The sequence below is a fragment of the Harpia harpyja genome, chromosome 7, assembly GCF_026419915.1.
Source record: "Harpia harpyja isolate bHarHar1 chromosome 7, bHarHar1 primary haplotype, whole genome shotgun sequence".
NCBI lineage: Eukaryota > Metazoa > Chordata > Aves > Accipitriformes > Accipitridae > Harpia > Harpia harpyja.
In genome coordinates this window covers 26606933-26632761 of record NC_068946.1, presented here as the reverse complement: position 1 = coordinate 26632761, position 25829 = coordinate 26606933, and the positions used below count along the sequence as shown (strand labels likewise).

At 41.1% G+C, this 25829-nt stretch overlaps 2 protein-coding genes across 6 annotated transcripts; both read right to left on the bottom strand.

The window, feature by feature from the left end:
- Nucleotides 1-213: 213 nt before the first annotated feature.
- LOC128144319 (caspase-8-like) lies at nt 214-12684 on the bottom strand. Of its 5 annotated transcripts, XM_052792972.1 has the most exons (9): nt 11402-12684; nt 7260-7589; nt 6924-7029; nt 5758-5896; nt 4221-4309; nt 3470-3581; nt 1936-2425; nt 1024-1154; nt 214-361 (listed from the first exon to the last, which is right to left on the bottom strand). In XM_052792972.1, coding segments are annotated over exons 2-9 (1380 nt in total). In that variant the 5' UTR covers nt 7571-7589; nt 11402-12684; the 3' UTR covers nt 214-359. The 5 variants fall into 5 exon arrangements, with proteins under 5 accessions (XP_052648932.1, XP_052648928.1, XP_052648930.1 ...); XM_052792968.1 differs by having other exon boundaries at nt 214-1154; XM_052792970.1 differs by lacking the exon at nt 11402-12684 and adding an exon at nt 10844-11390 and having other exon boundaries at nt 214-1154.
- A 189-nt stretch (nt 12685-12873) lies between these two features.
- CASP10 (caspase 10) lies at nt 12874-23792 on the bottom strand. Its single transcript, XM_052792957.1, has 10 exons — nt 23663-23792; nt 22458-22795; nt 22191-22314; nt 21494-21629; nt 20618-20706; nt 19290-19326; nt 18014-18102; nt 16397-16508; nt 15127-15631; nt 12874-14608 (listed from the first exon to the last, which is right to left on the bottom strand). The coding sequence occupies exons 2-10, from the start codon at nt 22769-22771 to the stop codon at nt 14446-14448; spliced, it is 1569 nt and encodes a 522-aa protein (XP_052648917.1). The 5' UTR covers nt 22772-22795; nt 23663-23792; the 3' UTR covers nt 12874-14445.
- Nucleotides 23793-25829: the final 2037 nt, after the last annotated feature.

The window sequence follows — 25829 nt, the reverse complement described above, 5'->3', positions numbered from 1 at the left end:
ATGAAAGTCCTGAACTTAAACTTATTCTTTCCGACCATCTCTTCAGCTGCTAATGAAGGGATATCAATATGCTACCCCCTGGGGTGGCTGCCATCCAATACTTCAACAAGAGCAAAATAACTTCTGCTGCTGAAGTAAAAGTGTTCGTCACGGTGACTGTACCTCAGTCAGCTCATCCAAAAGAGAAACACACCACAAACAATGGTGATGTGAAAACAAAGAGTATTTATTACAACAGAAACAAGAGTCCACAGGAGCTAGAGTCAGTTGCCAGGAGAAGGCATCTCAGAGCAGTGGATCTAACAGAGCAGCACCTTCCTTCCAGTGGCTGACAGCCATTCAAAACAGTCCCCTAAGAGCTCTGAGAAAAAACACAATTAGAACCCTTAAAATTAAAAAACCTAAACAGCAGTGCTGTTTAGCCAAGTAAATTAGTAATATAAAGCAAACTAAATATTTGGAGGAAAAGAACAAAATTTGTATTATCATCACTTTTCAGTCCTTCTGGACAGGGATGTTATTTTCCACGAAAAATTATACAGCTTCCAGAGACAGCCAGTGATTCACCTTTGGGTAAATCAGTTAACAATCTTACACATGCTCCCTGGGAAGGGATCTAGCATTCTGAATCTATCTGTTCTTTTCTTCAGATTTCAGGGACTTACAACAACTCGGACAGAAATAAGACTTCCACTGCCATTTCCAATAACTCTTAAAAATCACACTATCTGGAAGTGCTTCCTCTCTTGAAACCCAGACTGAACAGCCTCCGCTGCTTCTGCAGGACAGAAATCCAGATCTGTACTCCTCCACGGCCTTACCGGACTGCTACAGATCCAGGTGCCGGGAGACTGATTAAACATGGGATTGGAAAATTTAGGTCCCATGGCCCCTGGTAGGACTGGGGCTAACTACATAGATCCAGATAATTTCTCTTGCAAACTCTCTTCCCTGTGGAAGCCCATTCCAGATGTGATTCCCAACTGAGTGTATTCCTATTTTTCTACTTTTCAGTTGACTAACATTGTGGAATTTGGAAGATCAATTGCTTCCGTAGGGTTGATGTTATCTTTGGCATCTGCTTCCATCCATTTAATACTCTTCTTCCCACTTCCTTGTTCACTTCTGTCAGGATGGTTATGAGATCCTTGCGGCTTTGAACAAAAATGAAGAAAAGTTACATTGAAATACATGGTACTTGCAGCTAGGCCAAGAAGCTGATTATGTTTGCTCCACCAAAGTCGTATCTCAGGGAGGGCTAGTATCCTCCCCTCACCCTGCCTGTCACTGAAATTGCTCACTCCATTGTGTAATCACAGAGTTTAGTGTGTTTGGGGGAATAAAAGCAACCTCCGTGTAGCATTGCTTTACCAGCAAACACAGTCCCCTGCTTTGCTTATAGTCAGAAGAGCACACTAAGTTGAAATAGAACCAAACCTATGCATTCTCCAAGCCCTCTTCTGGACACCATGAGAAAGTGATATCTGAAGAGAAATTCTGTTTTCTAAAGCAAGTTTATGTTGGGGATGGGAGGGAGGCAATAATGAAAATTATGACTAAAGAACACTCGATTTTTTTGTCCGTGTAATCACTCAACAAATTCATCTCTCATCAGGTGTCACTGGAAGAAAAATAATTTATCAGTCAAAAAACATTAAAAAACCTGCACACACATACACAGACTTGTTTGTATGTAATGTTCCAGCATTACAATCCTGGTTCTGTCATAGGCAAATTAGGGGAAGTCATTTGTACTTTGGTTCATTTGTAGAAGAATAACAATGCCCAATTCCAGAATAATTACTGTTCTGCACTGTCCTGCACGTGAAAAGCATTATATAGCACAAATGCAAAACACTGATGTTTCAGCACAGCATGCTTAAGTATGTATGTCTGCAATACCCCAAATGTACATGGATTAAAAATAGTACTTACAGTGGGCAAAGCGACTCCATCTTGTCACAGAGGCATTGAACGTAAACACTGCCAGTCTTTGTACAGCGGTAGCACTCATAGTCTTCCACTGTAGCCATGCCAACCAGAATATCAGCCTGATCAGGAATGGAAGTCAGAGGGGTAGCATCTGTCTCAAGATGGCTGGAAAAGTCTTCTTTTACTGTGACAGCTGGATGACCTACAGAGCCTTGGCAAGCCTGGATGAAAAACAGCTTGGGTTTGCCAGCAAGAGAAGGACAGTTAGATCCACTGAAGCAGGAGAGTAAATCTTTAATATTTATAAGCTCATGATCAATGCCTTTTATTTTGTCTTTTTCACCATGGGAAAAAATGAAGCAAACAAAACAGTCCATGTTACTATGATCTTTTTTGCTGTATTCTTTAACTTTTGCATACATTTGCTTTGCTTCTAGATCCATGTGCTCAACTGTCTCAAACTGAAGCCACTTAAAGACCCTCTTCACAGCCTCTGGGAAAAGAAAGTCAGAAGGCACTTGTTAAACATAAACAGTGACAAGGAAGATGCTGAAACATCAGTGTCTGTGTGGTAGAACAGATATTAGCAGAAGGGTTCAGATCCCACCAATAATCTCACCTGACTGACTCAGCCTGCCAAATCTAATTAGAAGAACCCAAGTGCCTAATTTTATTTTTTTTAAACACAACTGGGCTAAGCATCATGCTATCTAAAAAAACCCCAGGTTTCAGATTATCTGATTAACTGGTATAAATTAGTGAAGCTTACTGTGTTAAAGCAATCTTTAACTGTGCATTGCATTGTAATCTCAGATGCTTAAGAACAACACTTAGCAAGTTAAAGAGGAGGTACCTCTTTAGAATGATAAATTCTGCCACTCTTAATGAAGTAGGTCCCTCATTCTGTGAGAATGATCAACGCAGCAAGAAGGAAGGCAGGGTAACCCGCTAACAAATCCTATGCAGACTTCTCAGCAAATGCTGACTTAATTGTTGTGTGGGCAATGAGAAAGTAGCTGGGAAGCAAGCAGCCTGTAGACAGGCTGAACAGAGTTAAAATATCAGTGATGTGTGCTTTCATGAAACAGATTTTACTTTTTTAAGATAAACACTTGTTTATCTTAGAAGTGACTCTTACAGGAAGACAGGCTTTAAGGAAAATTATAAAGTAGTAGCATTTATTTGAGCATTAAAGAGAATTTAAGGACTCTAAAATATTACTCCATGATAGCCAAGAATTAAAAACAATCAAAAAGTGAAAAGGTGGAATAGTAATCCCTCCTTCAGTATTTGGTACATATGACCAATTAAGACAATGCTTTTTACCTAGAACAGAAAGCACTTCCTTCTTTAAGCCATCAACTAAACTGTTCAAAGTGGTGTATTTCCAATTTCTACAGTGACTTTCATTCCAGTTACTCTGGAGGCAAAGTACCTCAGTGGACATGATTCTTATTCACAGGAAAGATTAGAGAATTCTTTCAGAGAATTATCAGAGAAAAAAACAAAACAGTAATGGGATTTAAAAAGTACTTACCTCCATCTTTCACTGTTCCTTCTCTGGCTTCATACGGATTTTTAAAAATGTAGTTATTAAGAATCACACAGTAACCATGGGGGTTATTTTTCATCTTATATGATTCCACAAGCTGTAGAAACAAAGCAGGCAAGAAAGCAGTGCCAAGCATCCAAAAGAGAAATACGCTATACACAAGATTGTTGGTCCTTCATGTCCAAAAAAATCATGCAAAAAAAATCATGGGGGCCAAGATACAAGAAAGGAAAAGCCTAAGAATACAAGCTAGCCACTGGGGAGAGGAATCTGCTTTGTCTCCCTGAATCCCTCCTCCTCTCTCTCTGTGGTTAGGATACGATTTTGGCACGGGAGAAAGTGAGTATCCAGAAACACAAATATGCATGTGCAGACAAAAAGTTCCTGCATCCTACCATTCCTTCTGAGAGTCCTTGTGGGTTTCTAGTGAGGTAGCAGATTCTGTTGTTCCCTTCCCATCTGTCCAGGAGTATCTCTCTCCATTATCATTAAGATTGGTTTTTCTTCACACAACAGCTACTCCTTCATTTCTTGCCTAAAAGGTTGCTGACAGCCAGGTCCTCACAAAGGAACAAGGCTTGGTGTTGTTTTGAAAACAGGAATTGTTCCAAGGCCTACATACAAAGCTAGAACCCCTCCCTTTCAGCTCTTCCACCTGCTTACTCTTAAGAATTTATGCTCCCCGCTCCCAGGAGCTGGATAAATACTTTAAAGGTAATCTTGACGTATTTCTCACCAGGTGTGGTGTCTCCCCCTCTGCTCCTTGTTCTGCTGTATGCACAGACACAGACACTGGATAGTGGAGTTTTTCCTTAGAATAATTTTCTAAGATGGAGAAGATAAACAGAACATTTTAGGACTAAAAAGATAAATCTTCCACTGTGCATATTTCAACACTCAAAAAAACAGTATAAGAAGTGAGGTGGAGGGTGGTTTCCACATCACTGAGACACCATCATTTTGTAGAGCTGGGCCAAGCAAGGTTCCAGTTTCACAAACTGTTGGTTATTGAAGCTGTGCAGAGCTGTGCTCTGTTTCTTCTCTGTTCTTTTATTGGTAGCAAGATCCAGATAATAAAAGGCTGAATGTCAGTAGTCATGCCAGGCAAGCCATTCACTAGCATCTCCACTATGGGATACATAAGTGAAGGAGGAGACCCATTTTTGTACAGTGGTACACTACAGCTAGTTCCTTTACTTCTGAGGCCACTGTCTCTTCTCCAGAGAACTCTACTGTTTGGGTGGACATACCAAGCATGCAGAATACCAGCACAATGGAATATCCCCTCAAAGCAACAAAATGCTTCTTTGAATACAACTGCCTGAAATAAGTGAAGAAATCATCAAACCCATGACTCTACCCAAGGAAATAAATCATAGTACCCCTTTTACAAGTTACACAGATGTGTTTAAATGAAATTTAATTGTCAGGGCAACAAGATCTGTAAGACATGCTCTTTTTCTACTTATCAAGGGGGACAAAATCATAAGAATACCACTAAAAAGCCATTCCCCTGATACAGGGCTTGCTTCTTTAGAGACAGATCGGCAGCACAAAGACATGCTGGGGAAACTAGTCGGTATCTCTGCAAGGAACTGCATGGGCTGTATAGATGTATCTAAGGAAACACATGTCCTGAGTCATCCAAAAGGAGGTTCTGGGGAAAAATTTAATAGGTCTCAGTTTTTGTTAGTTGACACATCCTATCTCCCAAACAGTAAGGCCCAACTGTTGTGTCAGAAGTCACCACTCAGCTGCCACAGCCCAGATATACTGAAGTCCTTGAAATATCAGATCTGGTACAGAAAGCTAATGGTTACGCTTTAGTCAAGTACCTGGTCTCCAGGGACTTTTCCTTTGACTAAGAGCAAACAGCCTGGCTAACAGAAAATAATGCTGACAATCTCCCAATACTAGTTCCCCCAAGGCAACTGTCACTTCCAGTCTCTTTCAGTGACTGATAAGCTATGCTGGTCCAAAACCAGCACTGCACTGTTTCCTGAAGAGAAAAATAGCATTTAAGGCAAAGAGGAGGGAGAAGCAGACCATTTACAAGGCACAGAATGTATTCCAAGGAGAGATACAAGAAGGTACGATGGGATAATGAAGTAGCAGAAAACTTCAGAAGCCACATGTACCAGGAGCTGCTCTGCCTGTCCTAGGATACTGTAAGGTCTCCCTCTTATCTCTGGACTCCTAAGCTGCCAAGGACGGAGCCACAAAAATCACAAAAACCCCAGCTCTACTCTTAAACAGCAGATTAAATAATTTACCTTTTTTTTTTTCTTCATAGGTATCAATTTTTTTCTTTATGTCAGCTCTAAATCCCTTTAATATATCTTTCAGCATTGCCAGGTCATCTTCTTTAATTATCCCGTTTCTTTCCATTTCCACTAAGACCTTCAACATTGACTGGTAAAACAGAAACACATAACCCAAACTCATACAATGACCTTCAATAACTGCAGTATCAGACACTTCTGGACAAAGCAGAAGACAACATCCTCATTCCCAGAGACTGACCAGCTAAAGACCAGTTTCTTTTTCTTCCAAACCTCATTAAAACAAGGGTCAGGATGCAATGCAACTGAAGAAACACACCACTAAGGTTAAGACAGGATCATTAGAAATTGCCTACGGCTAGGTTATCCTGCTTTGTTTCAGCAGTGCAAAGCACTGACGTGGATAACAACATGGAATCCTCTTGTGCCTCTGTGTTCAGATGAAGTGCTGTTAAGTCATTTAGCTGTGCCATTCTACATTTTCTATTACAGAAAAGGTGTTCAGGGCTACTTTTGTTTTTTAAAGCTCAATAGTCCACCAAGTTGGAGGTAAATCTGCTAATTTTCCTATAGGTGCCACAATACAAATAGGACTTTTAAGGAAGCTTCTTAATACCACCAAGAATTTTTATAACACTGTTCATTATTTACAATACAAGTATTAAACTAGCTCATCAAACCTCTTAATATTTGTGGGGGAGTTAACAAAATGCTGTTACCCCAAATTACAATAAAGAAGAAAACGTACCCAATGACAGACAAAAATTTGTGGTTGAACTCACATTAGAACTTGATTTTCTGTCTCCAAAACATTGTTTTTCCTCCACTAAACATCACTCTTCCTAGATACAGCATATGTACAAATGCCTTATAAATGCCAAGCAAAGATGAAAAGAAGAGCATGATGGATTTTGCAAAAAGAAAAGATTAGGGAGACAGGTGGTAGAGGGAAAATAGGTACAGGAGAGCAAAAAAGAGCAGAGAAAAGACACAGTGAGAAAAAAAAGGGTCTATTCTTTCACACAGCAGCTAACATCACAATCCTTCAACAACAAATTTTAGTGAGAGCAGACTGCTTTCTCTTTCCTCCCTTCTTACAAGAACTAGCAGACTGTGAAGTAGCCTTGCAAGAAACTTATTGAGATCACTTTGCATACAGCATTATCCTGGAGCTTGTTCTTTGGTATTTGTTTTTGGAGCAGGAACTTTATGCTCTTGACATCTTCTGGAGTCAAGTCCTCTGCAATTCCATATAGCAGTTGCCTGGCAATAAAGAATAAAGAAATACTGATTAAGAAAGTTATGAGAAGTAACCACCACAATTACACATTTGAACTGCAAAATGTAAAACTCACAATGGCAGGTAGTCATGCTGTAGTAAATACAAACATCCCAGCATAATTGTAAGACAACAGTGCAGACAGAAAACAAGACAGTACACAACAGAACTGTTGTACATTTTGCATGCAAAGGTTTACTACTTCTGTGCTTACCTGTAGGCTGACACCTTTGCCCTGCCTGGGATCTGAAGCTCTCTCTCCATCTCCTCTCGGCTGCAGCCCAGCTGGGTAGCCAGGAGGTCCATCCGATTGATCCGGTAGAGCAGCTCCTTCAGGAAAGAGAGGCTCCCCACCTCAATCATGTCCTTCTCCTGCAGCACTTCGAAGAAGGCCTTGGGCTCCTGGATGGCTTCCAGCTTCCTCATGGGGATGTGCTCCAGGCTGAGGAACTTCAGAGCAGCGAGTTCATCTGTGACCAAAGCCTCAGAAATGTCAAAAAGGAGCTTGTGGAAGTCTGTACTCATTTCACATCAGGATTTGGATCTAAACACAAACAGAAGTTGATTTTATCTGTCAGTAACAGCAGTGCAACAACATGATTATAAAAGGTATTGCATCATGCAGATTAGTCCAAAATAAATACATGGAATCAAAAGTACTTCAGTAGAGAGAGGCTGTCTTGCTACCATAGCTTTGATGCTTAGCTCTTACAGTTCTCTTAACAAGGAATATAAAAAACCCTCTGTACTAAGTGAAATTGACAGAGAAAGTCACCAATTGTTCTTGCTTCCCATGGTGTGTCTAGATAGCGGGAAGTACTGATCAATGTACAGGATGTACAACCCCAGCAGGCTGCTGCTGTTTTCATTTTGTTTTGGTTTTGCTTTTTTTGAGATTGGATCCCATTTGGGAGCAGGAGCCACTTGCCAGTCTGAAATACAGACTATGTAGTTGTTGTGGTTTAAGCCCAGCCAGTAACAAAGCACCACAAAGCCGCTCACTCACTCCTCCCCTCCCCAGCCCCAGTGGGATGAGGAGAAAATAGAAAGAAAAGCTTGTGGGCCGAGACAAGGACAGGGAGGCATCACTCATCACTTATGGTCACGGGCAAAAGACAGACTCAAGTTGGGAAAAAACAAAAATCAATTTAATCTACTACAAATCAAATCAAATCAAATCAAGGATACTGAGAAGTAAAACCAAACCCTAGAACACCTTCCCCCCATCCCTCGCTCCTTCCTGCCTCAACTCCACTCCCCATTTCTCTACCTCCTCCCCCTAAGCAGTGCAGGGGGACAGGGAATGGGGGTTGTGGTCAGTTCTCCACACATTGTCTCTGCTGCTCCTTCCTCCTCAGGAGGAGGACTCCTCACTCTTCCCTGGCTCCAGTGTGAGGTCCCTCCCACGGGCTGCAGTCCTTCGCAAACTTCCCTGGCATGGGTCCTTTCTGCAGGCCAATCTTCAGTCACAGGCTGCTCCAGCACGGGCTTTCCCATGGAGTCACGGCCATCTTTGGGGGCATCCACCTGCTCTGGCGTGGGGTCTTCCATGGGCTGCAGGTGGGCATCCTCTCTGCCACTCACATCCATGGGCTGCAGGGGCATCCCCTCCTCCAGTGCACCTCCTCCCCCTCCTTCTTCGCTGACCTCGGTGTCTGCAGAGGTGTTTCTCTCACATTTCAATGTCCTTCCCCGCTGCAGGTTCACCTTCTTAAATCTGTTATCCCAGAGGCGCTACCACTGTCGCTGATGGGCTCAGCCTTGGCCCAGTGGCGGGTCCGACTTGGAGCTGGGGAAGCTTACAGCAGCTTCTCACAGGAGCCACCCCTGCAGCCCCTCCCCGGCTACCAAAACCCCACCACACAAACCCAAAACAGTAGTAAATGAGACTGCCAGGTTTTACACCATAACAAAGATAAATGTTTTACATCGCAACAAAGATAAGAATCCACATGAGTATAACTCTTCTGTCTGGCTTCTTTCTTTATACATTGCTTCTGACCCTGGTCAGCGTAGCCAAAACACCTCTTCCTGTTTTGGATTGTCTGCATCAAGTAAAATTCAGTTCCCAGTTCTCAATCAATTTGTAATATTCAAATCAAATACAGATCATGTCAACCATTTTAAAAAGGCCAGGAGAATTCTTCTCAAACTAGTTCTGTTTCACTGAACATCAGATACCACCTCCCTTCTCCACCACTTCCTCCATTAGCTTTAGAAATATTAAACTTGGCTTATGGATCCAACTTTTGAGCACAAGATAAAGTTAGAAAATACCAGGTGCAAGCCTTCCAACTATCTCACCCTGACACTTAAAAGACCTGCCTCCACTGCCTCTCTGGTAAGAGAACCATTTGCCACTTTATACTCTCTGCCTTAGATCTAAAGACACCTAGGAATCTCTGAAGAGAAACTCTACAGAAATGCATTCAACAGAGGTCTCTTGTCCCATTGAACTCACTGGGAGACAGAAAAGTTGACAACAGCAAATCAGAACTTCCTACTCCTACACTACTGGAATATGAGGCAATCCATTTTAATGTTACTGCTACTGCAAATGTTTCAATACCAGGACTAATAACTCCAAGGTAGCCCAGCTGACTAACTGAATCAGTACTACTGTCAATATTAAAAAAAAAAAAAAATTTAGCAGACAATTGTACTCCCCTCACCTCCAAGGACCATTCTACAGCAAAGCAGCTTTTTGTGGCACGCCCTTGGTCAGCATTCTTTAGTTAGCAAGAGTGAACATAGAACTGAATCTTTGTCTATCAAAAAAACAGATGAAACACCAAAACATGCATTGATGCAGCATATACAATTCATGCTCTGCCCCCAAGTACTGTTTTCTTTAAATCCATTCAAACCAAACTTTTAAACAGACTAGAATCCATACTGTTCAGCCCATATAACCACAAAACCACTAGTATCTGAATGAATCGTATGTGTTTAACGATTCAGTGATCTCAGATCTGACTGTGTATTTTTATATCCACCCAGGAAAGAGGAGAACATTTTCTTGGTAGCTAGTTATGAGTTACCTTCTTTCTCACATAAATCGTGCCTTTTGTTTAAGATACAAGGCATGTGCTTATAAAAGTAAATCTTTCTGGTAAAGGGATTTTCATTTTTATTTCTCAAAGGCTGCAAGTTTCAAACCACAAAATTACTGCAATTAGAACAGATGTGCCACCTACACACTATATTTAAGCCTGTCTGTAAATACAGGGAGCACACTAAAACAATGCTTAACTGCTTCTGTCTTTTTCTCCCATTTTACTAAATTAAAGGCACAACTGATACAAAAAGCAAACTGTTTAATAATAATAACAACAACAACTACTTTACGTCACTTACATGGCAGGACAAGCTGGAGGACTGCTGGAACAACTCTGAAAAAAGTGAGACAGCCATAGTCTCTGAAGTTCCAGGAAAAGTACTGCCTTTTGTACTATGGTCTATATTGTCACGTGACTTACAAAAAGTATAACAAAGTAATAAGCTGTGGTCATAATGCAGCAATTCCCTACTCCACCTATCACGGTTCCAGTTTCAGGAAATTACTACAGTGCTTGTGAGGAAATTGGAAAACAAGCCACAAAAGTAACCAGCTTTTGCATTTGGTTTAAGGGGACACACTAAGCAGCATAGCCAGGACTTTCTAGCATACAGCACAGCTCAGTACATTTGCTCCCATTCAGACAAAGACAGTGAGGCAAAGGTGAATCAATTATATCTTCCCATTTAAAAATATCTCAGTCCCACTGCCCTGCTGTGTCACAGGATCCCACAACTTACCTCCTTTCTCTGAAGTCCCTCTCCAACTCACCCTAGCCTATTTTTAACATGCACTTTCATGGAAGATTATTTCCTAAATTAAAAAAAGTCAACTATCAGCACTGAATTCAGTAGCAGTACTCAGTGAATACTGGGAACTGAAAGGCTAAACATTAATTTGAAATTATTTATGTAATATACTTCCCCATTTACAAAACAATTTAAGCAATAATTAACTTTTGGCATTTTCACCCTCTTTGAAGTATGGAACTCTGCCTTCAATGGTAAAGTTCCCAGTATGATCTGCTGGTCACCAGTATCTTCCTTGCAGCAGGAAACATACGATCAGCAATCAGTACAGCTACCAGACTCTCTGAAGCTTGTGAAGTCAGCATTATGAAGAGAGACAGGAGAGCTGAAATTTGTTAATATTTTGCAATGAAAGCAATCATTCATTGATTCCAACCCACCTACCTTTACAAACTCAAAATTGTAACATAACCTTTGATAGAATGAGGCATACAAATTCCTTCCAAAAGGCACACGCTAGTAACAGTTCAGAAAACGTGTCTGACTTACTTTACTGGCAAGAGTTGTCCTTTTATCCAAAGGCTGGGGGCAGAACAGGGAGACACCACAAGCACTATCTGATCTTCAGGTCCAAAATGGTTCTATCTCCATGTCATCCCATGCCTCAGCGTCTCTCTCCCTGCATCAGTTCCTCTGCATCTGAACTGAATCGAGATTTCAGTTGCAGTTTGAAAGAGGAAGCATGCTGTGTTCAGCACTGTGTGAAAAATATTTGCGGACAAGACCAAGCCCAGGTTGGCACTTTCCAGATAGAGGCTTCTCCCATCATGCAGCAGTTTCAAGGACCAGCCCTCCTCCTACTGTTCTTCCTCTTTGTCTTTACTGTTTCACTTCTTATTTCTTCTTCTCTCGCCCTTCCCCAAAATGTTCCTGTCCTTTTGTTAACTTATAGTCTCTCCCATTTCCCTCAGTTCCCCTGCACCCCGGTTTTGTCCCTCTGGCTTCCTCTAGAATTGTCCCAGTGACCCAACCTATTCCTTGTGCGGTAGCCTGCCAAAAATTCATCTCTCCCAGAAAGGCTGGTCTTGAAGCAAAAACGCTGAGGCTACTGACTACTCAGAAACTGTAGTGACTGTGGCCTCTACTGGCATAAGGCAGGATACACAGCTCCTGCACAAAAACTGAGTCAGGAGGTACGGGATACCAGAGACTTGTGGATGTTACAAATCCCAGTTTAAGATCATGATCTTCCCAAGCTACCAACTTCCCCAACAGACAGACTCTTTTTACACTAGTTCCACTTAAATCTGTCCAAACAAGGGTTGCACAAGTCACAACCCTTCTTTAATTCTGTAGGTGGAGAGCATGCACATGTGCATATGCTTCTGTATGCCATCAGTAAGGCTCAACAGAAACCAACCACATTTTTTTGTTTTCTTGTTTTAGGCCGATTTCTTTCCGGCACAGCTCTGTACTACTAGAGTTACACTGAAGGTGTACAGTGTGGACAGCAAGGAGCGATGAATATCTAAGTTGTATAAAAACCACCCACTCTTCCCCAAGACTTTCAAACTGCTATCTTACACCGCAGGAGATCACTCAGAAATGTCCAATGACCTTGCTGAATGGCAGCTGCAGTTATAGTGCTAACCCTACCCTGCCTTTGGGCTTGCACTGACGGAGTACCACTGCATGCACCCAAGTATTAGAATGTGCAGCCATATAAACACAACCCTCCACACACACAAGCAAAATATTCACACTGAATAGTATAAATCATGGTAGTGTAAACTGTGTTTGCAACAAACCTTCTTATGAGTGAGGGAGACTTTACAAGCGTAGATCCCTCTCCCCAGGGAACTCAAGGCAGAAGTCAGCTTAGACTCTTCTGACTGTGATACCCTCCTATGATTTAACTGGAGATTACCAAGGCAGAAGTCTCTACAGAGAACGCAACATAACATGATTATGTTCTCTGTCTACCAAACTCAAACATGAAAACAAGATCCCGCAAAACAAGGTCAAAATTGTTGTCAGCGTTTACACCGTACTGATAAAAATTCAGTTGTTACCTAAACATACAAAACAAGAGTGCACCAAGTCTGAACAGTAATTGTGAGCCAGAAACTTCACGATTCTATTACAACACGTTATATATTCTACTAACAGACAAAACATTTTCTATCTGTGGCACAAAAGTGACTTCAAGTGTGGCATCCATACTAACTCAGAACACTCAAAATGCAATGGGTCACACAACTATCAATTCATCATGATAAAAAGTGACCATTATGTTTTGGCAAACTGGCTGCATTTCAATGCTCTGTATGATGTAAAACTTCCCTCCTAAAAATCCTGGATAATGTAAGCTAAAAATTGCATCCAACAGCACTAGACAGTACTCTTTCAAATCTTCACCCTAACTTATGGCTCATAATAATATATAACAATCAGTGTTTTGCTGAAATAAACTAAGTTTCACTTCAGCTTAAACCCTGAGGCAGATAAAACCCCACTGATTCGTGCAGTCCAAAAAAGTGCAGGGGCCACTCAGAAACAAGGATAAGCCTTACCCCAGTACACAATTTTTATCTCACCAAGCTCTTAAAAAGAAGTATGAATTTAATGCAGTAACAAACAGGAAGGACACAGACATATGTAGTAAATGCTCATAGCAAAACAACATGACATTATTTCAATTAACTCACAAAATGCTTTGTTAGAAGCTTAATCAACAAGGAGCATGGCTTCTCATATGGCTGCATTTTAGATCTTAAAACAAGAAACGATAATCAGAAAATTTAATGCTTACAAAGTTAATCAATCTGATAAACCTATACAGATACACTGCTGAATGCATATTTCATAGCATGCAAATCTTCTACCCTTTCTTCCCAGAACTGATGGGGAAATGACAGTTCACAAGGTTTCACAGAGGGAATACTACACAGCATTTTGGCTTTACTCAGTTTTGGAAAGACCTCATTGTACAGGAGGTTTATGTTAGCCATTAGATGGTATCAGTGTGCACTGTGGAACAAATTACTGATTTCAACAGTTAACTGGTTCTCCATTAAGTTAAACATAATTTAAATTAGAGCTGTAAGAAATCCTTTTCCACTTACTACTTAAGCTTTCTCCTCTTCATTCCCACCTTTGTCTTTCTCTGTGAACATAGCTAGTGGATTTAGAGGCAGGATTTAAAATTGTTAGCCTGCAAAATAAAACATGATGAGCCTAAACCAGACCATTAACAATCCTGGTTTAGATATGGAAGGCTACATGCAATCCTTATAACATCAGAAAAACACTTTTATATCTGTGGTCTGTGCAGGTACAAAAACATTTAACATGATAGAAGTATGCTTCCCCCAACCCTGATAACTCTGAATATATAGATGATGTAAATAGCTGGCACATGGATTGCTTTAATTGCGTCTCCTCCAGTTTCACAGTTCGTTTGGCAAAAAATTTTGAGGCCTTGCCTTGAAGCTAACAGTTCCTCAGGACTCTGGGTAACTGCTTTAAAACAGGTCATGTGGTGAATTGCATTTAAATGAGGTGTGCTGATAAAAGGATGTATTTTAAAAGCCTCAATGTTGCTGTGAAGGAGGAGGGTCTCTAGGTATTGGGAATATAAATTTTCTTCTTAAGGTATATGCTGGTTGGGGCATCTGCTTCTTTGTCCCCAAGCGGTCAACACGTCTCCCCACATCTTCATTAACTTCTGTAAGAATCGACAAAATATCTTCACCCCTACAGTCAGAAGGAGAGCAAAAATTTAAAAATTACTTATTAATGAGCAGATAGCACTCCATTTAACACCTCCCAGATCATCTAGAAGACATGGTACAAACATTTAAAACACAAAACCCACATCCTTTTCTCCAACTTTCTCCTCTTTTGTTCTCATTTGAGTCATATTAAAAGAAAAGACCTTTTCTTACTCTGTCTCACTTGATTCAACCAGTAAAGAAAAATAATGGAATAAAATATTTTTTACCTAAATCCAATCAAGAAACAGATGGCTCTGCCTTAAAGAATATAATGGGAAGTTTTGAGATTTTTACAACAAACTTCATTTTCTCCAGATTATCTCTAAGGTACCAGCAGTGTTAATGTAAATTTATCAGTGGCAAGCAAACAAATCATCAGCTTAACTAATTTTGTCCACCTCAGAACACGGGTTAGTGTTCTTGTGTGAATTTGCCTTTGGAGAAAAAAAAAGGGAAGTTCCTCCCATTTCTTCATCAAGAGCTAAGCAAAGTATTTACCTGGGGACTAACAACTGTAGCTTGCTGCACAGGGCCTGAATATACCAAGCACCCTGTTGAATGTGCCGGAAAGAGACATATCCATCAATTGTGGCCATGCCTAGGAGGAAATCAGCCTCTTCAGGAATACTTTCAGAAGGAGAAATGCTCTGTTGCATAGAAGACAAGTCAGGAATTCGTGCATCAGCTTCAACATAGACAGGACACTGTATCTCTTTACCCTGGCATGCTTGGATAAAGAAGAGTTTGGGTTTTTCAGCCAGCTGTGGACATTGTTTGGCAGTGAAGTGGGACATGATCATGCGGATTGACACAAGTTCCTCGTCCTTCCCATAGATCGCTCCTGACTCTCCATGAGATAGAATACAACATATAAAACAGTCCCTGTCTTTGTGATCTTGCAAATGCTGCCAAGTTCGCATGAGATCTTTAATCTCCTGAGACGTCAGATCTGTGTAAGTCCTGACATCCAGACCAAGCCATGTGAATACTCGTTCCAGTTCCCCTGTAATTATAAGAAAGATAAAAGGAAAAATTGAGGCAACAGAAAACCATTTTATGAAGTCACCATGCAAGCTAATCTGAACCGAGAAAGACCTTACACCCTGACACTTCTGAAGATTCATCCTTTTACTAGTATCAACTAAAGGTTAACTGGAATAAAAAAAGATGGCATCAGCTCTCACAGAGTTCCTGGATTGTTCTAGACAAGTTTCAGAACATACAATGACATTTTGCAATGTATAATGACATACTAAGTGAGCTCACAAATGACACTTGAAAATATGAGGAATATCCCCCCCCCAGTTTCAGATTAGATCTTTCAAAACCTTCCTCACATCATTATTTTCCAGTTGCAGTTTTGACTATAAGAGTTTCATACACAAGAGGTAAGTAGAATGAACAGAAGAAAATAAGTATGCACAGGGTTGCTTGATTATGGAATTTTGCATTACATTACGTAGAATGATGGTTTAGTTTAGGTTTAGTTCTTTATTATAGCTATAGACAAAGGTTAAGCAAAAAGAGATTCTTAATATGATTCAAGAATGATCCACCTGCATCAGAAACTCAGTGGTTACTCATCCTTTAACCTGTCCTCCCCTAGGATACACAAATAACATAATGTAACACATATCGAACATTTTACTCTTTAAGAATATTTACTAACTAAAATATAGACAATAAAATACAGAGCAATAGTGGACAATCAATTCAGATGGGGAAACAGAGAGACTAATACTCCAAAAATCTCATTTCATTAACTTACCAGCATCTTTGCAAGAACCCTTCCTCTCCTGAAGAGACTTATCGAAGTTAACATTATTAATAACAAGACAAAATCCTCTGTGTGGTCCATCCATTTTGTAGCTTGTCATCTTCTGTAGAAAGGAGAGGAAAAAAGCTTACGGCCTCAATGAATTTATTCAACTTATTCATATTTCCTTAACATGTCTCAAAATCAGCATCCAAAAATGAGAGGCACCTAAGATGGTGGGTTACTTTCGAAAAGCTGGAACTCAATGGTGCCTTCTTGTGTGAAAAGACATGGGTGAAGCCTCAAGCACACTCTGTCACCATACTATCAAACTGTAGAGGAAAGGTTTAGCAGCTGAGTTGGTCATCTGTGTGCAAAAGGGAGGATTCAGCAGCCAAACTCCGCAATATGAATTGGTGATGGGGATAGAAGTCCTCAACTGTTTTGAATGTCACGACAATATTTTAACTTCAGATGGCAGAGGGTTCACAGTTGGAACTATAGGATGTTAGACATCTGAGTTGTTTTTTTCAAGAGTAGCGATGAATACCTGGAGCACGCAGCTCATACCGATCCACTGGAAAGGGATGCAAGCAGAACAGAGATCTCAGAAGTGCATAAACCTGCCACACTACCAGTTTTGCTAAGACTTAAAAGTTACCTCCCACTGTTAAGAAAGAACGTTTTAAAAACTGAAAAGTCACCAAAACTTCCAAGTACCATCTCTTCAAGTCCAACCTCAGGTTGAAATAAAAAACTCCCACCACTCCAATTCTTTTCTGCTCACTAGAGAGAACAACACACCTGCTTTTGTACATTTTAGTGGAACAAAATGAAGGCAGCACTCCAAGCTCCTTAAACAGCAGCAAAAAGTACTTTTGCTACAGCAGTCTGAACATCAGGTGATGAAGAGATATATTATAGCACAGAACTTCAAGAAATTAAATAGCTATAAACAAATGCAGCAACTGGCTCCCTCAATATCCATGCTCATCAGAAGGAAAAATCCAGAGGGAGAATTCCGTAGTTACACTGCTGTACAAGGTTAAAGAGTGCACATAAGGCTTCTAAGAAGGATCTCACAAAAGGGATCTTTCCTCCTGTACCAAGACCTCTGGTTTATTGAGGAAGATTGTTACATGCCTGCAACAGCTCACTAAAAACTCTTGCCTTCTTTTATCCTTCTCACAAGGTCTTTGCATGTTACCCCTTATTGCTTTTAATTTCAAGATGCCCTGAAGCTTTGTCTAAGCTAGATACAGAAAGAGAACTGTGAAGACATGTTTGTCTCTGTGTCTTGCACATTCTGCTGCTATCTCCAGAATGCACAACTTAAGAAAATGCCAAATATTTTGCCTGTATCACGAAGATAAGCAGATGCACTGATGTGTGGATAACGTCAAAGGTATTATGCCTGTTTTGCCTCCACCACACCTTTCAATATGGGTAAGTGTCTGGCCTCCGAGGTTAAAATATTCTCTGAAATGTTCCAGTTGATCAGACAACTCAAAAAACTTCATGAGACACACAGACATCTCATATGTCCTTGGACGATAAATGTCATTACGGGGATGAAGACCTCACATACCCAGGTACTCAAAAAGAAGGATTTAAGAGATTGTCTCAAACCTTGGATTCATTTTCTACGTTGCTGAATTCTCCAGGCAGCTCCAGGTTCATATCAGAGAAGCCTTGTGTAAGATTAGCTGCTTTGTTATCTAGGAAAAAAAAACAAACAGCATAGATATTTATGAAGAGAAATCCAATATTGGTGGATGTAGCAAAAAGGAGTTTAGCTACAATACAGCACTTTTTGTATTTGAAATACTGTTTCATTGAAAAGAATGATTCCTCTGTATGAGATAGCACTGTCATGTTCAAAGGATCTATTCTGAACATGTCGCCAGTTATTTTTATTATATATATTTTTGTGACAAAGGCAAGGTTTCCATTTGTATTGGTACTGCGGAACAAAGATGTCCACGGTACAAGGACAGATTCTACCTGAGAAATTCAAATGAATATTTCATTTGGAAATCAGTTTAGAAATAAACTGTATTGTAAGAAGGATCTGCAATGTTACCACTGAAGCTCCCATTACAGACTTTTTTTTTTGTTCCTGAATCACTAACAACTCTCAGACTGACTTTCAGAGCAAGGCTGCATTGACAGAGCTTGAAAGTAGAAGAGAGCTGATAGCTGTTGTACTGCTATACTTTGCAACTGGTCTATTTGACTTGGGAGTCACAAAGATGGATGCAAACTACCCACTGTTATTTGTACAGAATCTTTTCAGAGATCTGATCCAAAATGTAACTTTATTTATTGCTGCTTTATTTACTTCTCCTTCTGAATGCCTTAAAACACTTGTCTTCTTTTGTACAAATCATACAGTATTTAATGCATTCAAAATATCTATCTCTACCATGCAACACTCTCAGGCTCTTAAACATAACAATCCATACAGCAAAAGAAGTCAGAGGTAAAATCTGCACCCAAAAACCTACCATCTCAGCTTTATAAACAGTCATAGTGTCTCATTCTCTTGTCCTCCCAAGGTTATTTAAACAGAAAACTTGTTATTTTGTTTTCAGGAAAGAAATCACCTTTTTGCTTCTAATCAGACCAGCCCTTATTTCACTTCCCAGAAACCACATTAGTTAGTCTCTAGCAAATGACTGACAATGTACACAGGATTTGCCAATTTTCTCTTGTTTCTTTTATATAAGAACAGAAATCCTTCAAATCTGTTTGTGCAGAAAGCAAAAGACCCTTCCAAGAAGACAGCAAGGTTAAGTGTGTTGTTGCATTAAACCAAACGCTAGAAATTTCCCAGAGAAAGTAAAGGAATGCAACATCAAACATAAAGGTAATAAAAATGAAACATATTTTCAGAAATACTTACCATTGATATTAGAACCAACAGATTTGATTGAGGTCTCCTGTTTTTTTGAGTGGGGGGAATACCATGTTAAAAATCATTATTATATATAATAAGTTTTCATAGTGATTTTAGCAAAATATGCTTAACACAAAGCTATTTAAGTAGTGAGTAGTAAAAATACCGAATTCCTAAGAGCAGCAAAGCATTTAATAATGAAATTACAAAAGACTTCCCCACTTACAGCAAATCTCACAGAGCTGGAAACAACTATTTTTCTCTTAAGGATAAAGGGAAACAGCAACAAATTTTCTTTCACTTCCAAATGATCCTCTCACTATAGGGGTAGGTGATCACTATAAACAAAGTATCAATTCTCTTGGATAGTCAATTATTTGAGTATAAATCGTTATAACTAGTGATTCTAATACCGCCTAAGAGACATCTTCTAGGAGTAAGTGTCAATGATTTATTATACAGCATGGAAAAAGTGTACAACCTCTCATCATTTTAAAGAAAAATGAAACATGATCATCAGGATTATGGAAACAGTCTCTTAGTCTGTTTTTCAAATTATTTTAAATTCATGTTTTCTTAATAAAACTACATTCATTTTCTTACTGTGCCAAGTGCCATGCATGAAGGCTTCGCCAAACCCTCTGCACATGTAGAGCAAATATAGCTCAAAGCAGCAGTAATGCATACCCTTCTGATACTAAATAGCTCATTTTCCTCAGCTCTTGTCTACTAGAACTTCACTTTTGGGAAGTATCCTTAGAAAGATCACTGGTTTTCCTCATTCAGAACTGGGTTAAAACTCCCTCCCTTCCTCTCCCCCCAAAAAGAGATCAGTTATAGCCCTGATAAGTTTCCCAATATGATTCATCATGCAGCTGCAGAAGGGGTTTAACTGATGAAGGACAGGTACATTGAGGACATGGGACCACCTCCTTTAGCAGCAGCAGTTTGAACAGATAATCAAAATACAGTGTTAGCCTTTAGAGATAGTTCAGTGTTGATCAGCCGAAACTTTAAATATCAGTACCAACTGACTGACCCATTCTCTATAAGGCACGTGTCTAGCTTTTTCTCTCTCTCATCTCTCTTCCTAACATTAATTTTTTCCCCAATTGCATATGACTGACAGTAGTATTTTTGACATCCACTGTTTGGTACTATATGCAGCTGTATTTCTTACATGCTGAACAAATATGCTTGTTCCCTTCCAAAACCAAGTAAGAAGATTTAGTGAAAAATCTCACAGCCAGTATGGTTTCAAAATAAAGACAAGAAAAAACCCCAACCCCCCCAAACCACTAAAACCCAGGTTGGCAGTATGTACTCCAGTGTACCTGTGGGGAAGTGAATACTCTGAAGTCTCCAGTGTGAGACAGTGAAGATTCCTTGATGGGCAGAGTGTTCTCCTGCTGAGGGAAAGACACTAAGCAGAAAGAGACAAAATGAGAGAAGCCAAGCGCCTTTTAGTTAAACCAGTATGAATCTGCACATTAGGCAAATGCAGATCTATACTTACTGAAAGATATATTAAAATAGAAAGCAACTTTGAAACACACTCAGAAAGCATGGGGGAATGGCACTCGTGAAACGCTGAGTGCCCTTGCACCTACTAGGGAGATGTAGCTTTGTACTTCCCAGAATTTGTTTCCCAGTGCTTAAATAAATGGAAATAGAACTTCTTCCCAGTATGCTTATAGTCACTCCACAGGATGTTAAATGAAGGAATACTACAAACTGCAGTATAACTCCCTGATAATGTGAAACACACATTTATTAACAAAGCCTACCACGTATCAGACACACATGCACACACACTTTGCCTTCCCAGCTTATTAGCAGGCAACTGCTTTGTTGTAGTGTACATTCATAAATCACACAGTGCCTTTTACAGACAGTCATCATCATCTCAGTGATGGGGAAATGGAGAAGCACGACATAACTATAAATAGAATTTCAGTTTCCCAGCCTGTTCTGTATGTGCTGGACTGCTCTGTGTGGCCTCAGATATTCCAGCATGTCCCTGTCAGAATTCAGCTAGGAAGTAATGCAAGACAGGAACCGTTATGCCAAATTTGTGTGTGAAGATGAGCGATCCCACTCTAGCTCCTGTTCCAGCAATGCACACAGAGGACCCCGAGGTTCAGTTGCCCAGACCCTTCTAGTGCTTCCTGCATTTTAGCAAACCTACTCCCTGACTCTGAATTTCTCACCTTTTGCCCTTTTGTAGCAGTTTACTGTTTCCAGGAGATCAGGTGAAACATTCATACAGACTTCCTCCAGCAACTGTACATTGTTTTCAGTTAAAAGGCCCTGTTTTTCCAATAAAATCAGCAATTCCAGAGCAGACTGACAGCCAAAAGGAGAGAGTAAAATATAGTTATTGTTCCTTAGACCTCAAAACCTGCCTCAACCCTGTCTGCCTCAAACAATCACATTATTATCTGCTTTTCTTCCTACCAACAAGGTCCAAACAGTCAATTTTACATCACTGTGGGAGGTGAAACGTTGCTCCATGGAAAGCTACTGGTTCTGTTATTATTTGGTATGGTCTTGTTTAAACAGATCCACCCAAACCATATTAATGACTCTTGGCTTCAAGAAGGCTTTATTGCTGTGAAACGGTACCAACAATACATGGACATCAATCTCCTTAGCACATAGCTCAAGCAGGGCGAAGATTTGATTTGTCACCCTTTTATGATCTAATGCAAGACTATGGACTGTCAGTGATTGACCTTCGCACAAAGCACCAAATTCCACGCTTACCTGTCAACAGCTTCCTCCTTGCTAACCCCATAAATACTGACCAGCCTAGTTGCAGATTATCCCCTGTTCTGCCAAATACTTTTCTCTTCACGCTGTTCCTCCTATTCCCCTCCTCCCCCTTCTTCCCTTCCCACCATATACACATTTGGCTCTCTCCTCACATACAAGAGGTATCCGTCGCTTTGGAAGACAGTTTTGCAGGAGGAATATGATATCCTTCAACATCTCATTGGTAATGTTTTCTGAAAATTCATACAGCATCTGCCTGTAACAGAGATCCAATAAGATACAAGCAGAACAGATGACAGTGTAGAAACTAAAAGCAATCTGAGAATTCAAAAATGGAAAGGGAAAGAGTATGGCACAGATGGCAGTAATGGAGAGAAGAGAATCCCACTGCAAACTTACCTGTATGGAGACACCCTTCCCTTCTCATGCAGACATTCTTGCACTTTCTCCTTGGTATAACCAAATTTCTTGAGCAAGGAGTGACATTTAATTCTATATAAGAGTTCAGCTAGTAGGAAAGTATCTTCCTCATTCAGGTATTCTTCAGCCATGAGAAGCTGAAAGATGTCCACTGCTGACTTCACACTTTCTAGTTTTCTGAAGGGGAGCAAGTCAGTACAGAGAAATTTTAAAGCTGCTACATCTTCAGCCACCAGATTTTCATCAATGAGCAGAAGCTGCTGACGGAAACTGATGTCAGCTTGAAGTTCCATGTTGCTGGAACCAACAGTCTCTGCCTGAAAGTAGAAAGCAAACACTAGTAACACCTGAATCTTCAATACAACAATCCTTGTAACAAGATTTCATGCAACAGCTGTTTGGAAGCCCTTAATTCTCTGCAGAAGAGAAGTTTCCTTTTAAATAAATTTGAAACTTACTTCCTTCTCCAAACACAAGAGACCAAAGATTTCGCAGAAGCTCTGAACAACCCAGTCTAAATTTGAAGTTAGCCCTGCTCTGAGCAGAAAACTGGGCTAGATGACTTCAAGAGGTCCTTAAGTTCTTCTATTTCTTTCAAACATCTTCCACATTCAGCTCTCTGCTTCTATCCACTGTTTGTAGGTGGGAATAGTTCCTGCAATAACTTACTACAACTTTCAGTGGAGAGAGCACAGTGGTTCACATACATTCCTTGATCTGCAGTCCGAGGGCTCATTCTTCTGTGGGTGTAGCAGGTAGGTGTTCCTCTGTTACAAGCCTGACACCCAAGCTGAATGAAGCTATGAAATATCCACCCACCCCCAGTCATATCTTGCTACCAGGCTGTATTTCACATTTGGCACAGGAAACCCCTAAAGCCTCCCTTACAAGTAAATGTCAACTGAATGTAATAGCGCTCAGTCTAAATAAGCTCTGTGCAAGCAACTCAATTTTACCGAAGTTTAATAGAGACTAATCACCCTTCCTACACCAACTTCTTCTGTGTAGCCCAGGCAGTTCTTTTTCTGCCTGTGGAAGGTTATATAGGTACAAAGGTGCTTCAGTGTCTTCTGCCCAAATGGGCAGGTAGGTCTTTTACCTTTTGTTAGAGCAGCTGGAAGCAGCAAAGCTTTCTACATGAGGGAGCACAAGAAAAAATCGTGGAAGCAGAGTAGGGACAGGACCTCTGAATCTGAAGCCTTTGAAGCATCTGGGAGGACAGCTCAGCAGATGAACCACAGAGGATATCATAGCATGTGGGGGCACAGAGACCGTTGCATTTTCGTGTTCAGTGGCAGATAGAAAATGTAATCCCCGAGTCCAGATGCCCAGTTAGGAAATTATGTTTGACAGAACCCAGGAATCCTGAATCGTGTTCTGTCCCTAAGTCACAAGTCAGAGTCTGTGCACAAGTCAGGTTGCTTTTCCTGTATACAAACTTGCTCTCCCATAGCTCAATAATTGTTCTTCACATTCCTTATCTCCTCATATGAAATCCCATGTGTTGTGCATTCTCTTCACTTAAACTATCAAAAAGGTTCAGATCTCAGCCAGTTATCTACACACAGAAATTATATCACTTCACAGTAACTCAGACTTTAAATTCATTTAGCTAAAAGCTACTTTAAAATCCTATCTAGATGCTTTAATCAACTAAATTTAGCAGAATAAATTAAGTTAAACTGATTCCTGCCTAAACTAACAAGTCTATATAATCCAGGTTCAAACTGAATTATGAGAATTCAGAATTTAGAGCAAATGATTTCAACTAAATGAGTTGAAAATTCGTGGCTTTGAGAGAACAGGCGCAAGTTGTGTGTACACCAGGTGTACGTTGTCATTTCATAAGCAAATCAAACTGAAGCAAAATCCAGCACAAATTCCTTCATCTACCTTTAAAATAGTTTTCAAGTCTGTGTTGCTGCCATTCTTGGAAAGCTTTTTTCATTCCGAACATTTCCTGCTTGAGTTTGAAATACACTCAAGACCTCTCAACGAGTGCTGCATTTGCCAGCTGTCTGGAAACTCTCTTCCCCACCTCTGTACTGTGGGCAGGCTGGGCTGGCCCTCTCTCCCAGTACTGCAATGAAAGGAAATACTGCCGGCTCACTGCCTGCTCATCCACTGCTCAGCTTACTGCTACGGTGTTTTTAGAACCCTCTACTACTTCAAGCATTTTACAGGCCATTTATAAAACACCATGGTAAAAACCCAGAGTCCTAAGGCAAAGAAGGAAAAGGAGCAAATAATCCCTATTCCAGTAAAACAAGATGGTGCTGAACACCCAGCGTACCACACACGCAGCCCAGGACCTACCTGCTCCACAGGTTTGCCGCGGCTCACGCTAACGTTTACAGCTAGAGCTAGCAGGACATTAGCAGGCAGAACACCTACTCACAGAAAAGTGATGGATCAGCGTCTCTAATGTTATGTTTTGCCATAAACTCTTAGAGAAGGAAAAGCACATAAAACAAGCAATGAGGATTATCAGATTACTATTTTTTCCGTTAAAGTTTTATTGACTGGGGCATTGCCAGACTGAAAGATTTCAAAATAATACAAAACCACGGAGCACAAGGGAACACCAAGGCTCAGCCTACAGCGCCACAAGCAAAGGGAGTATTCACCTCCGGCCCCGCGGGCAGCCCGGAAGCAGCTGCACAATACCGGAAGAAAAGAGCGGGCTGTAGGCGCCGGACTCGGGAGCTAAACCCTTCGTTCCTTCTCCATTTCAGTCCCTCCCTTCTTACCTCTTACATGAATTCCGACCCCGTCCCCTCTCCCGGCAGCTGCTCTGGGGGCGGCGCTCAGCGCTTCCCGGTTTATTTTCCGGTCAGCCGCGAGCCGGCGGTGCGTGCCTAAGTGCTGAGTCACGACGCCGGGCCTCCCTGGGGGGATGCCGAAGCCGGGAACGGCCGCGCTGCCAGCCGGAGGCCGTGCAGGAAGGAGGCGGCATCCCCAGCAGCGGGGGTGGAAAGTGGGACAAAGTCGATCTAGGGGAAGGAGTTGGGGGCACCTCCGCGGAGCGCGACGACACCGCTGCCAAGGCGCGGGCGGGCTCCCACGAAGCGCGGCGGCGCCCCGCGGGGATCGGCCGAGCGCCGGGCAGCGGTCGCGCGGAGCCGCCCTTCCCCTCCGGCCGAGCGCGGGCCGGGGACCGCCCAGGACTCGGCCTCAGGGCTTGTGAACCTCCTACCCGTCCCCCCCGGCCGAGGAACTTCGCTAGATAGAAAAAACCAAGCGACAACGCTTCCACGACGAAACACACGAAGTGACTGGCAACTCTCTTCACTTTTGCTGTCAAGTAATTTTAAAGCAGGCTACACTACAAAAAACACCCGAACAGTTGTG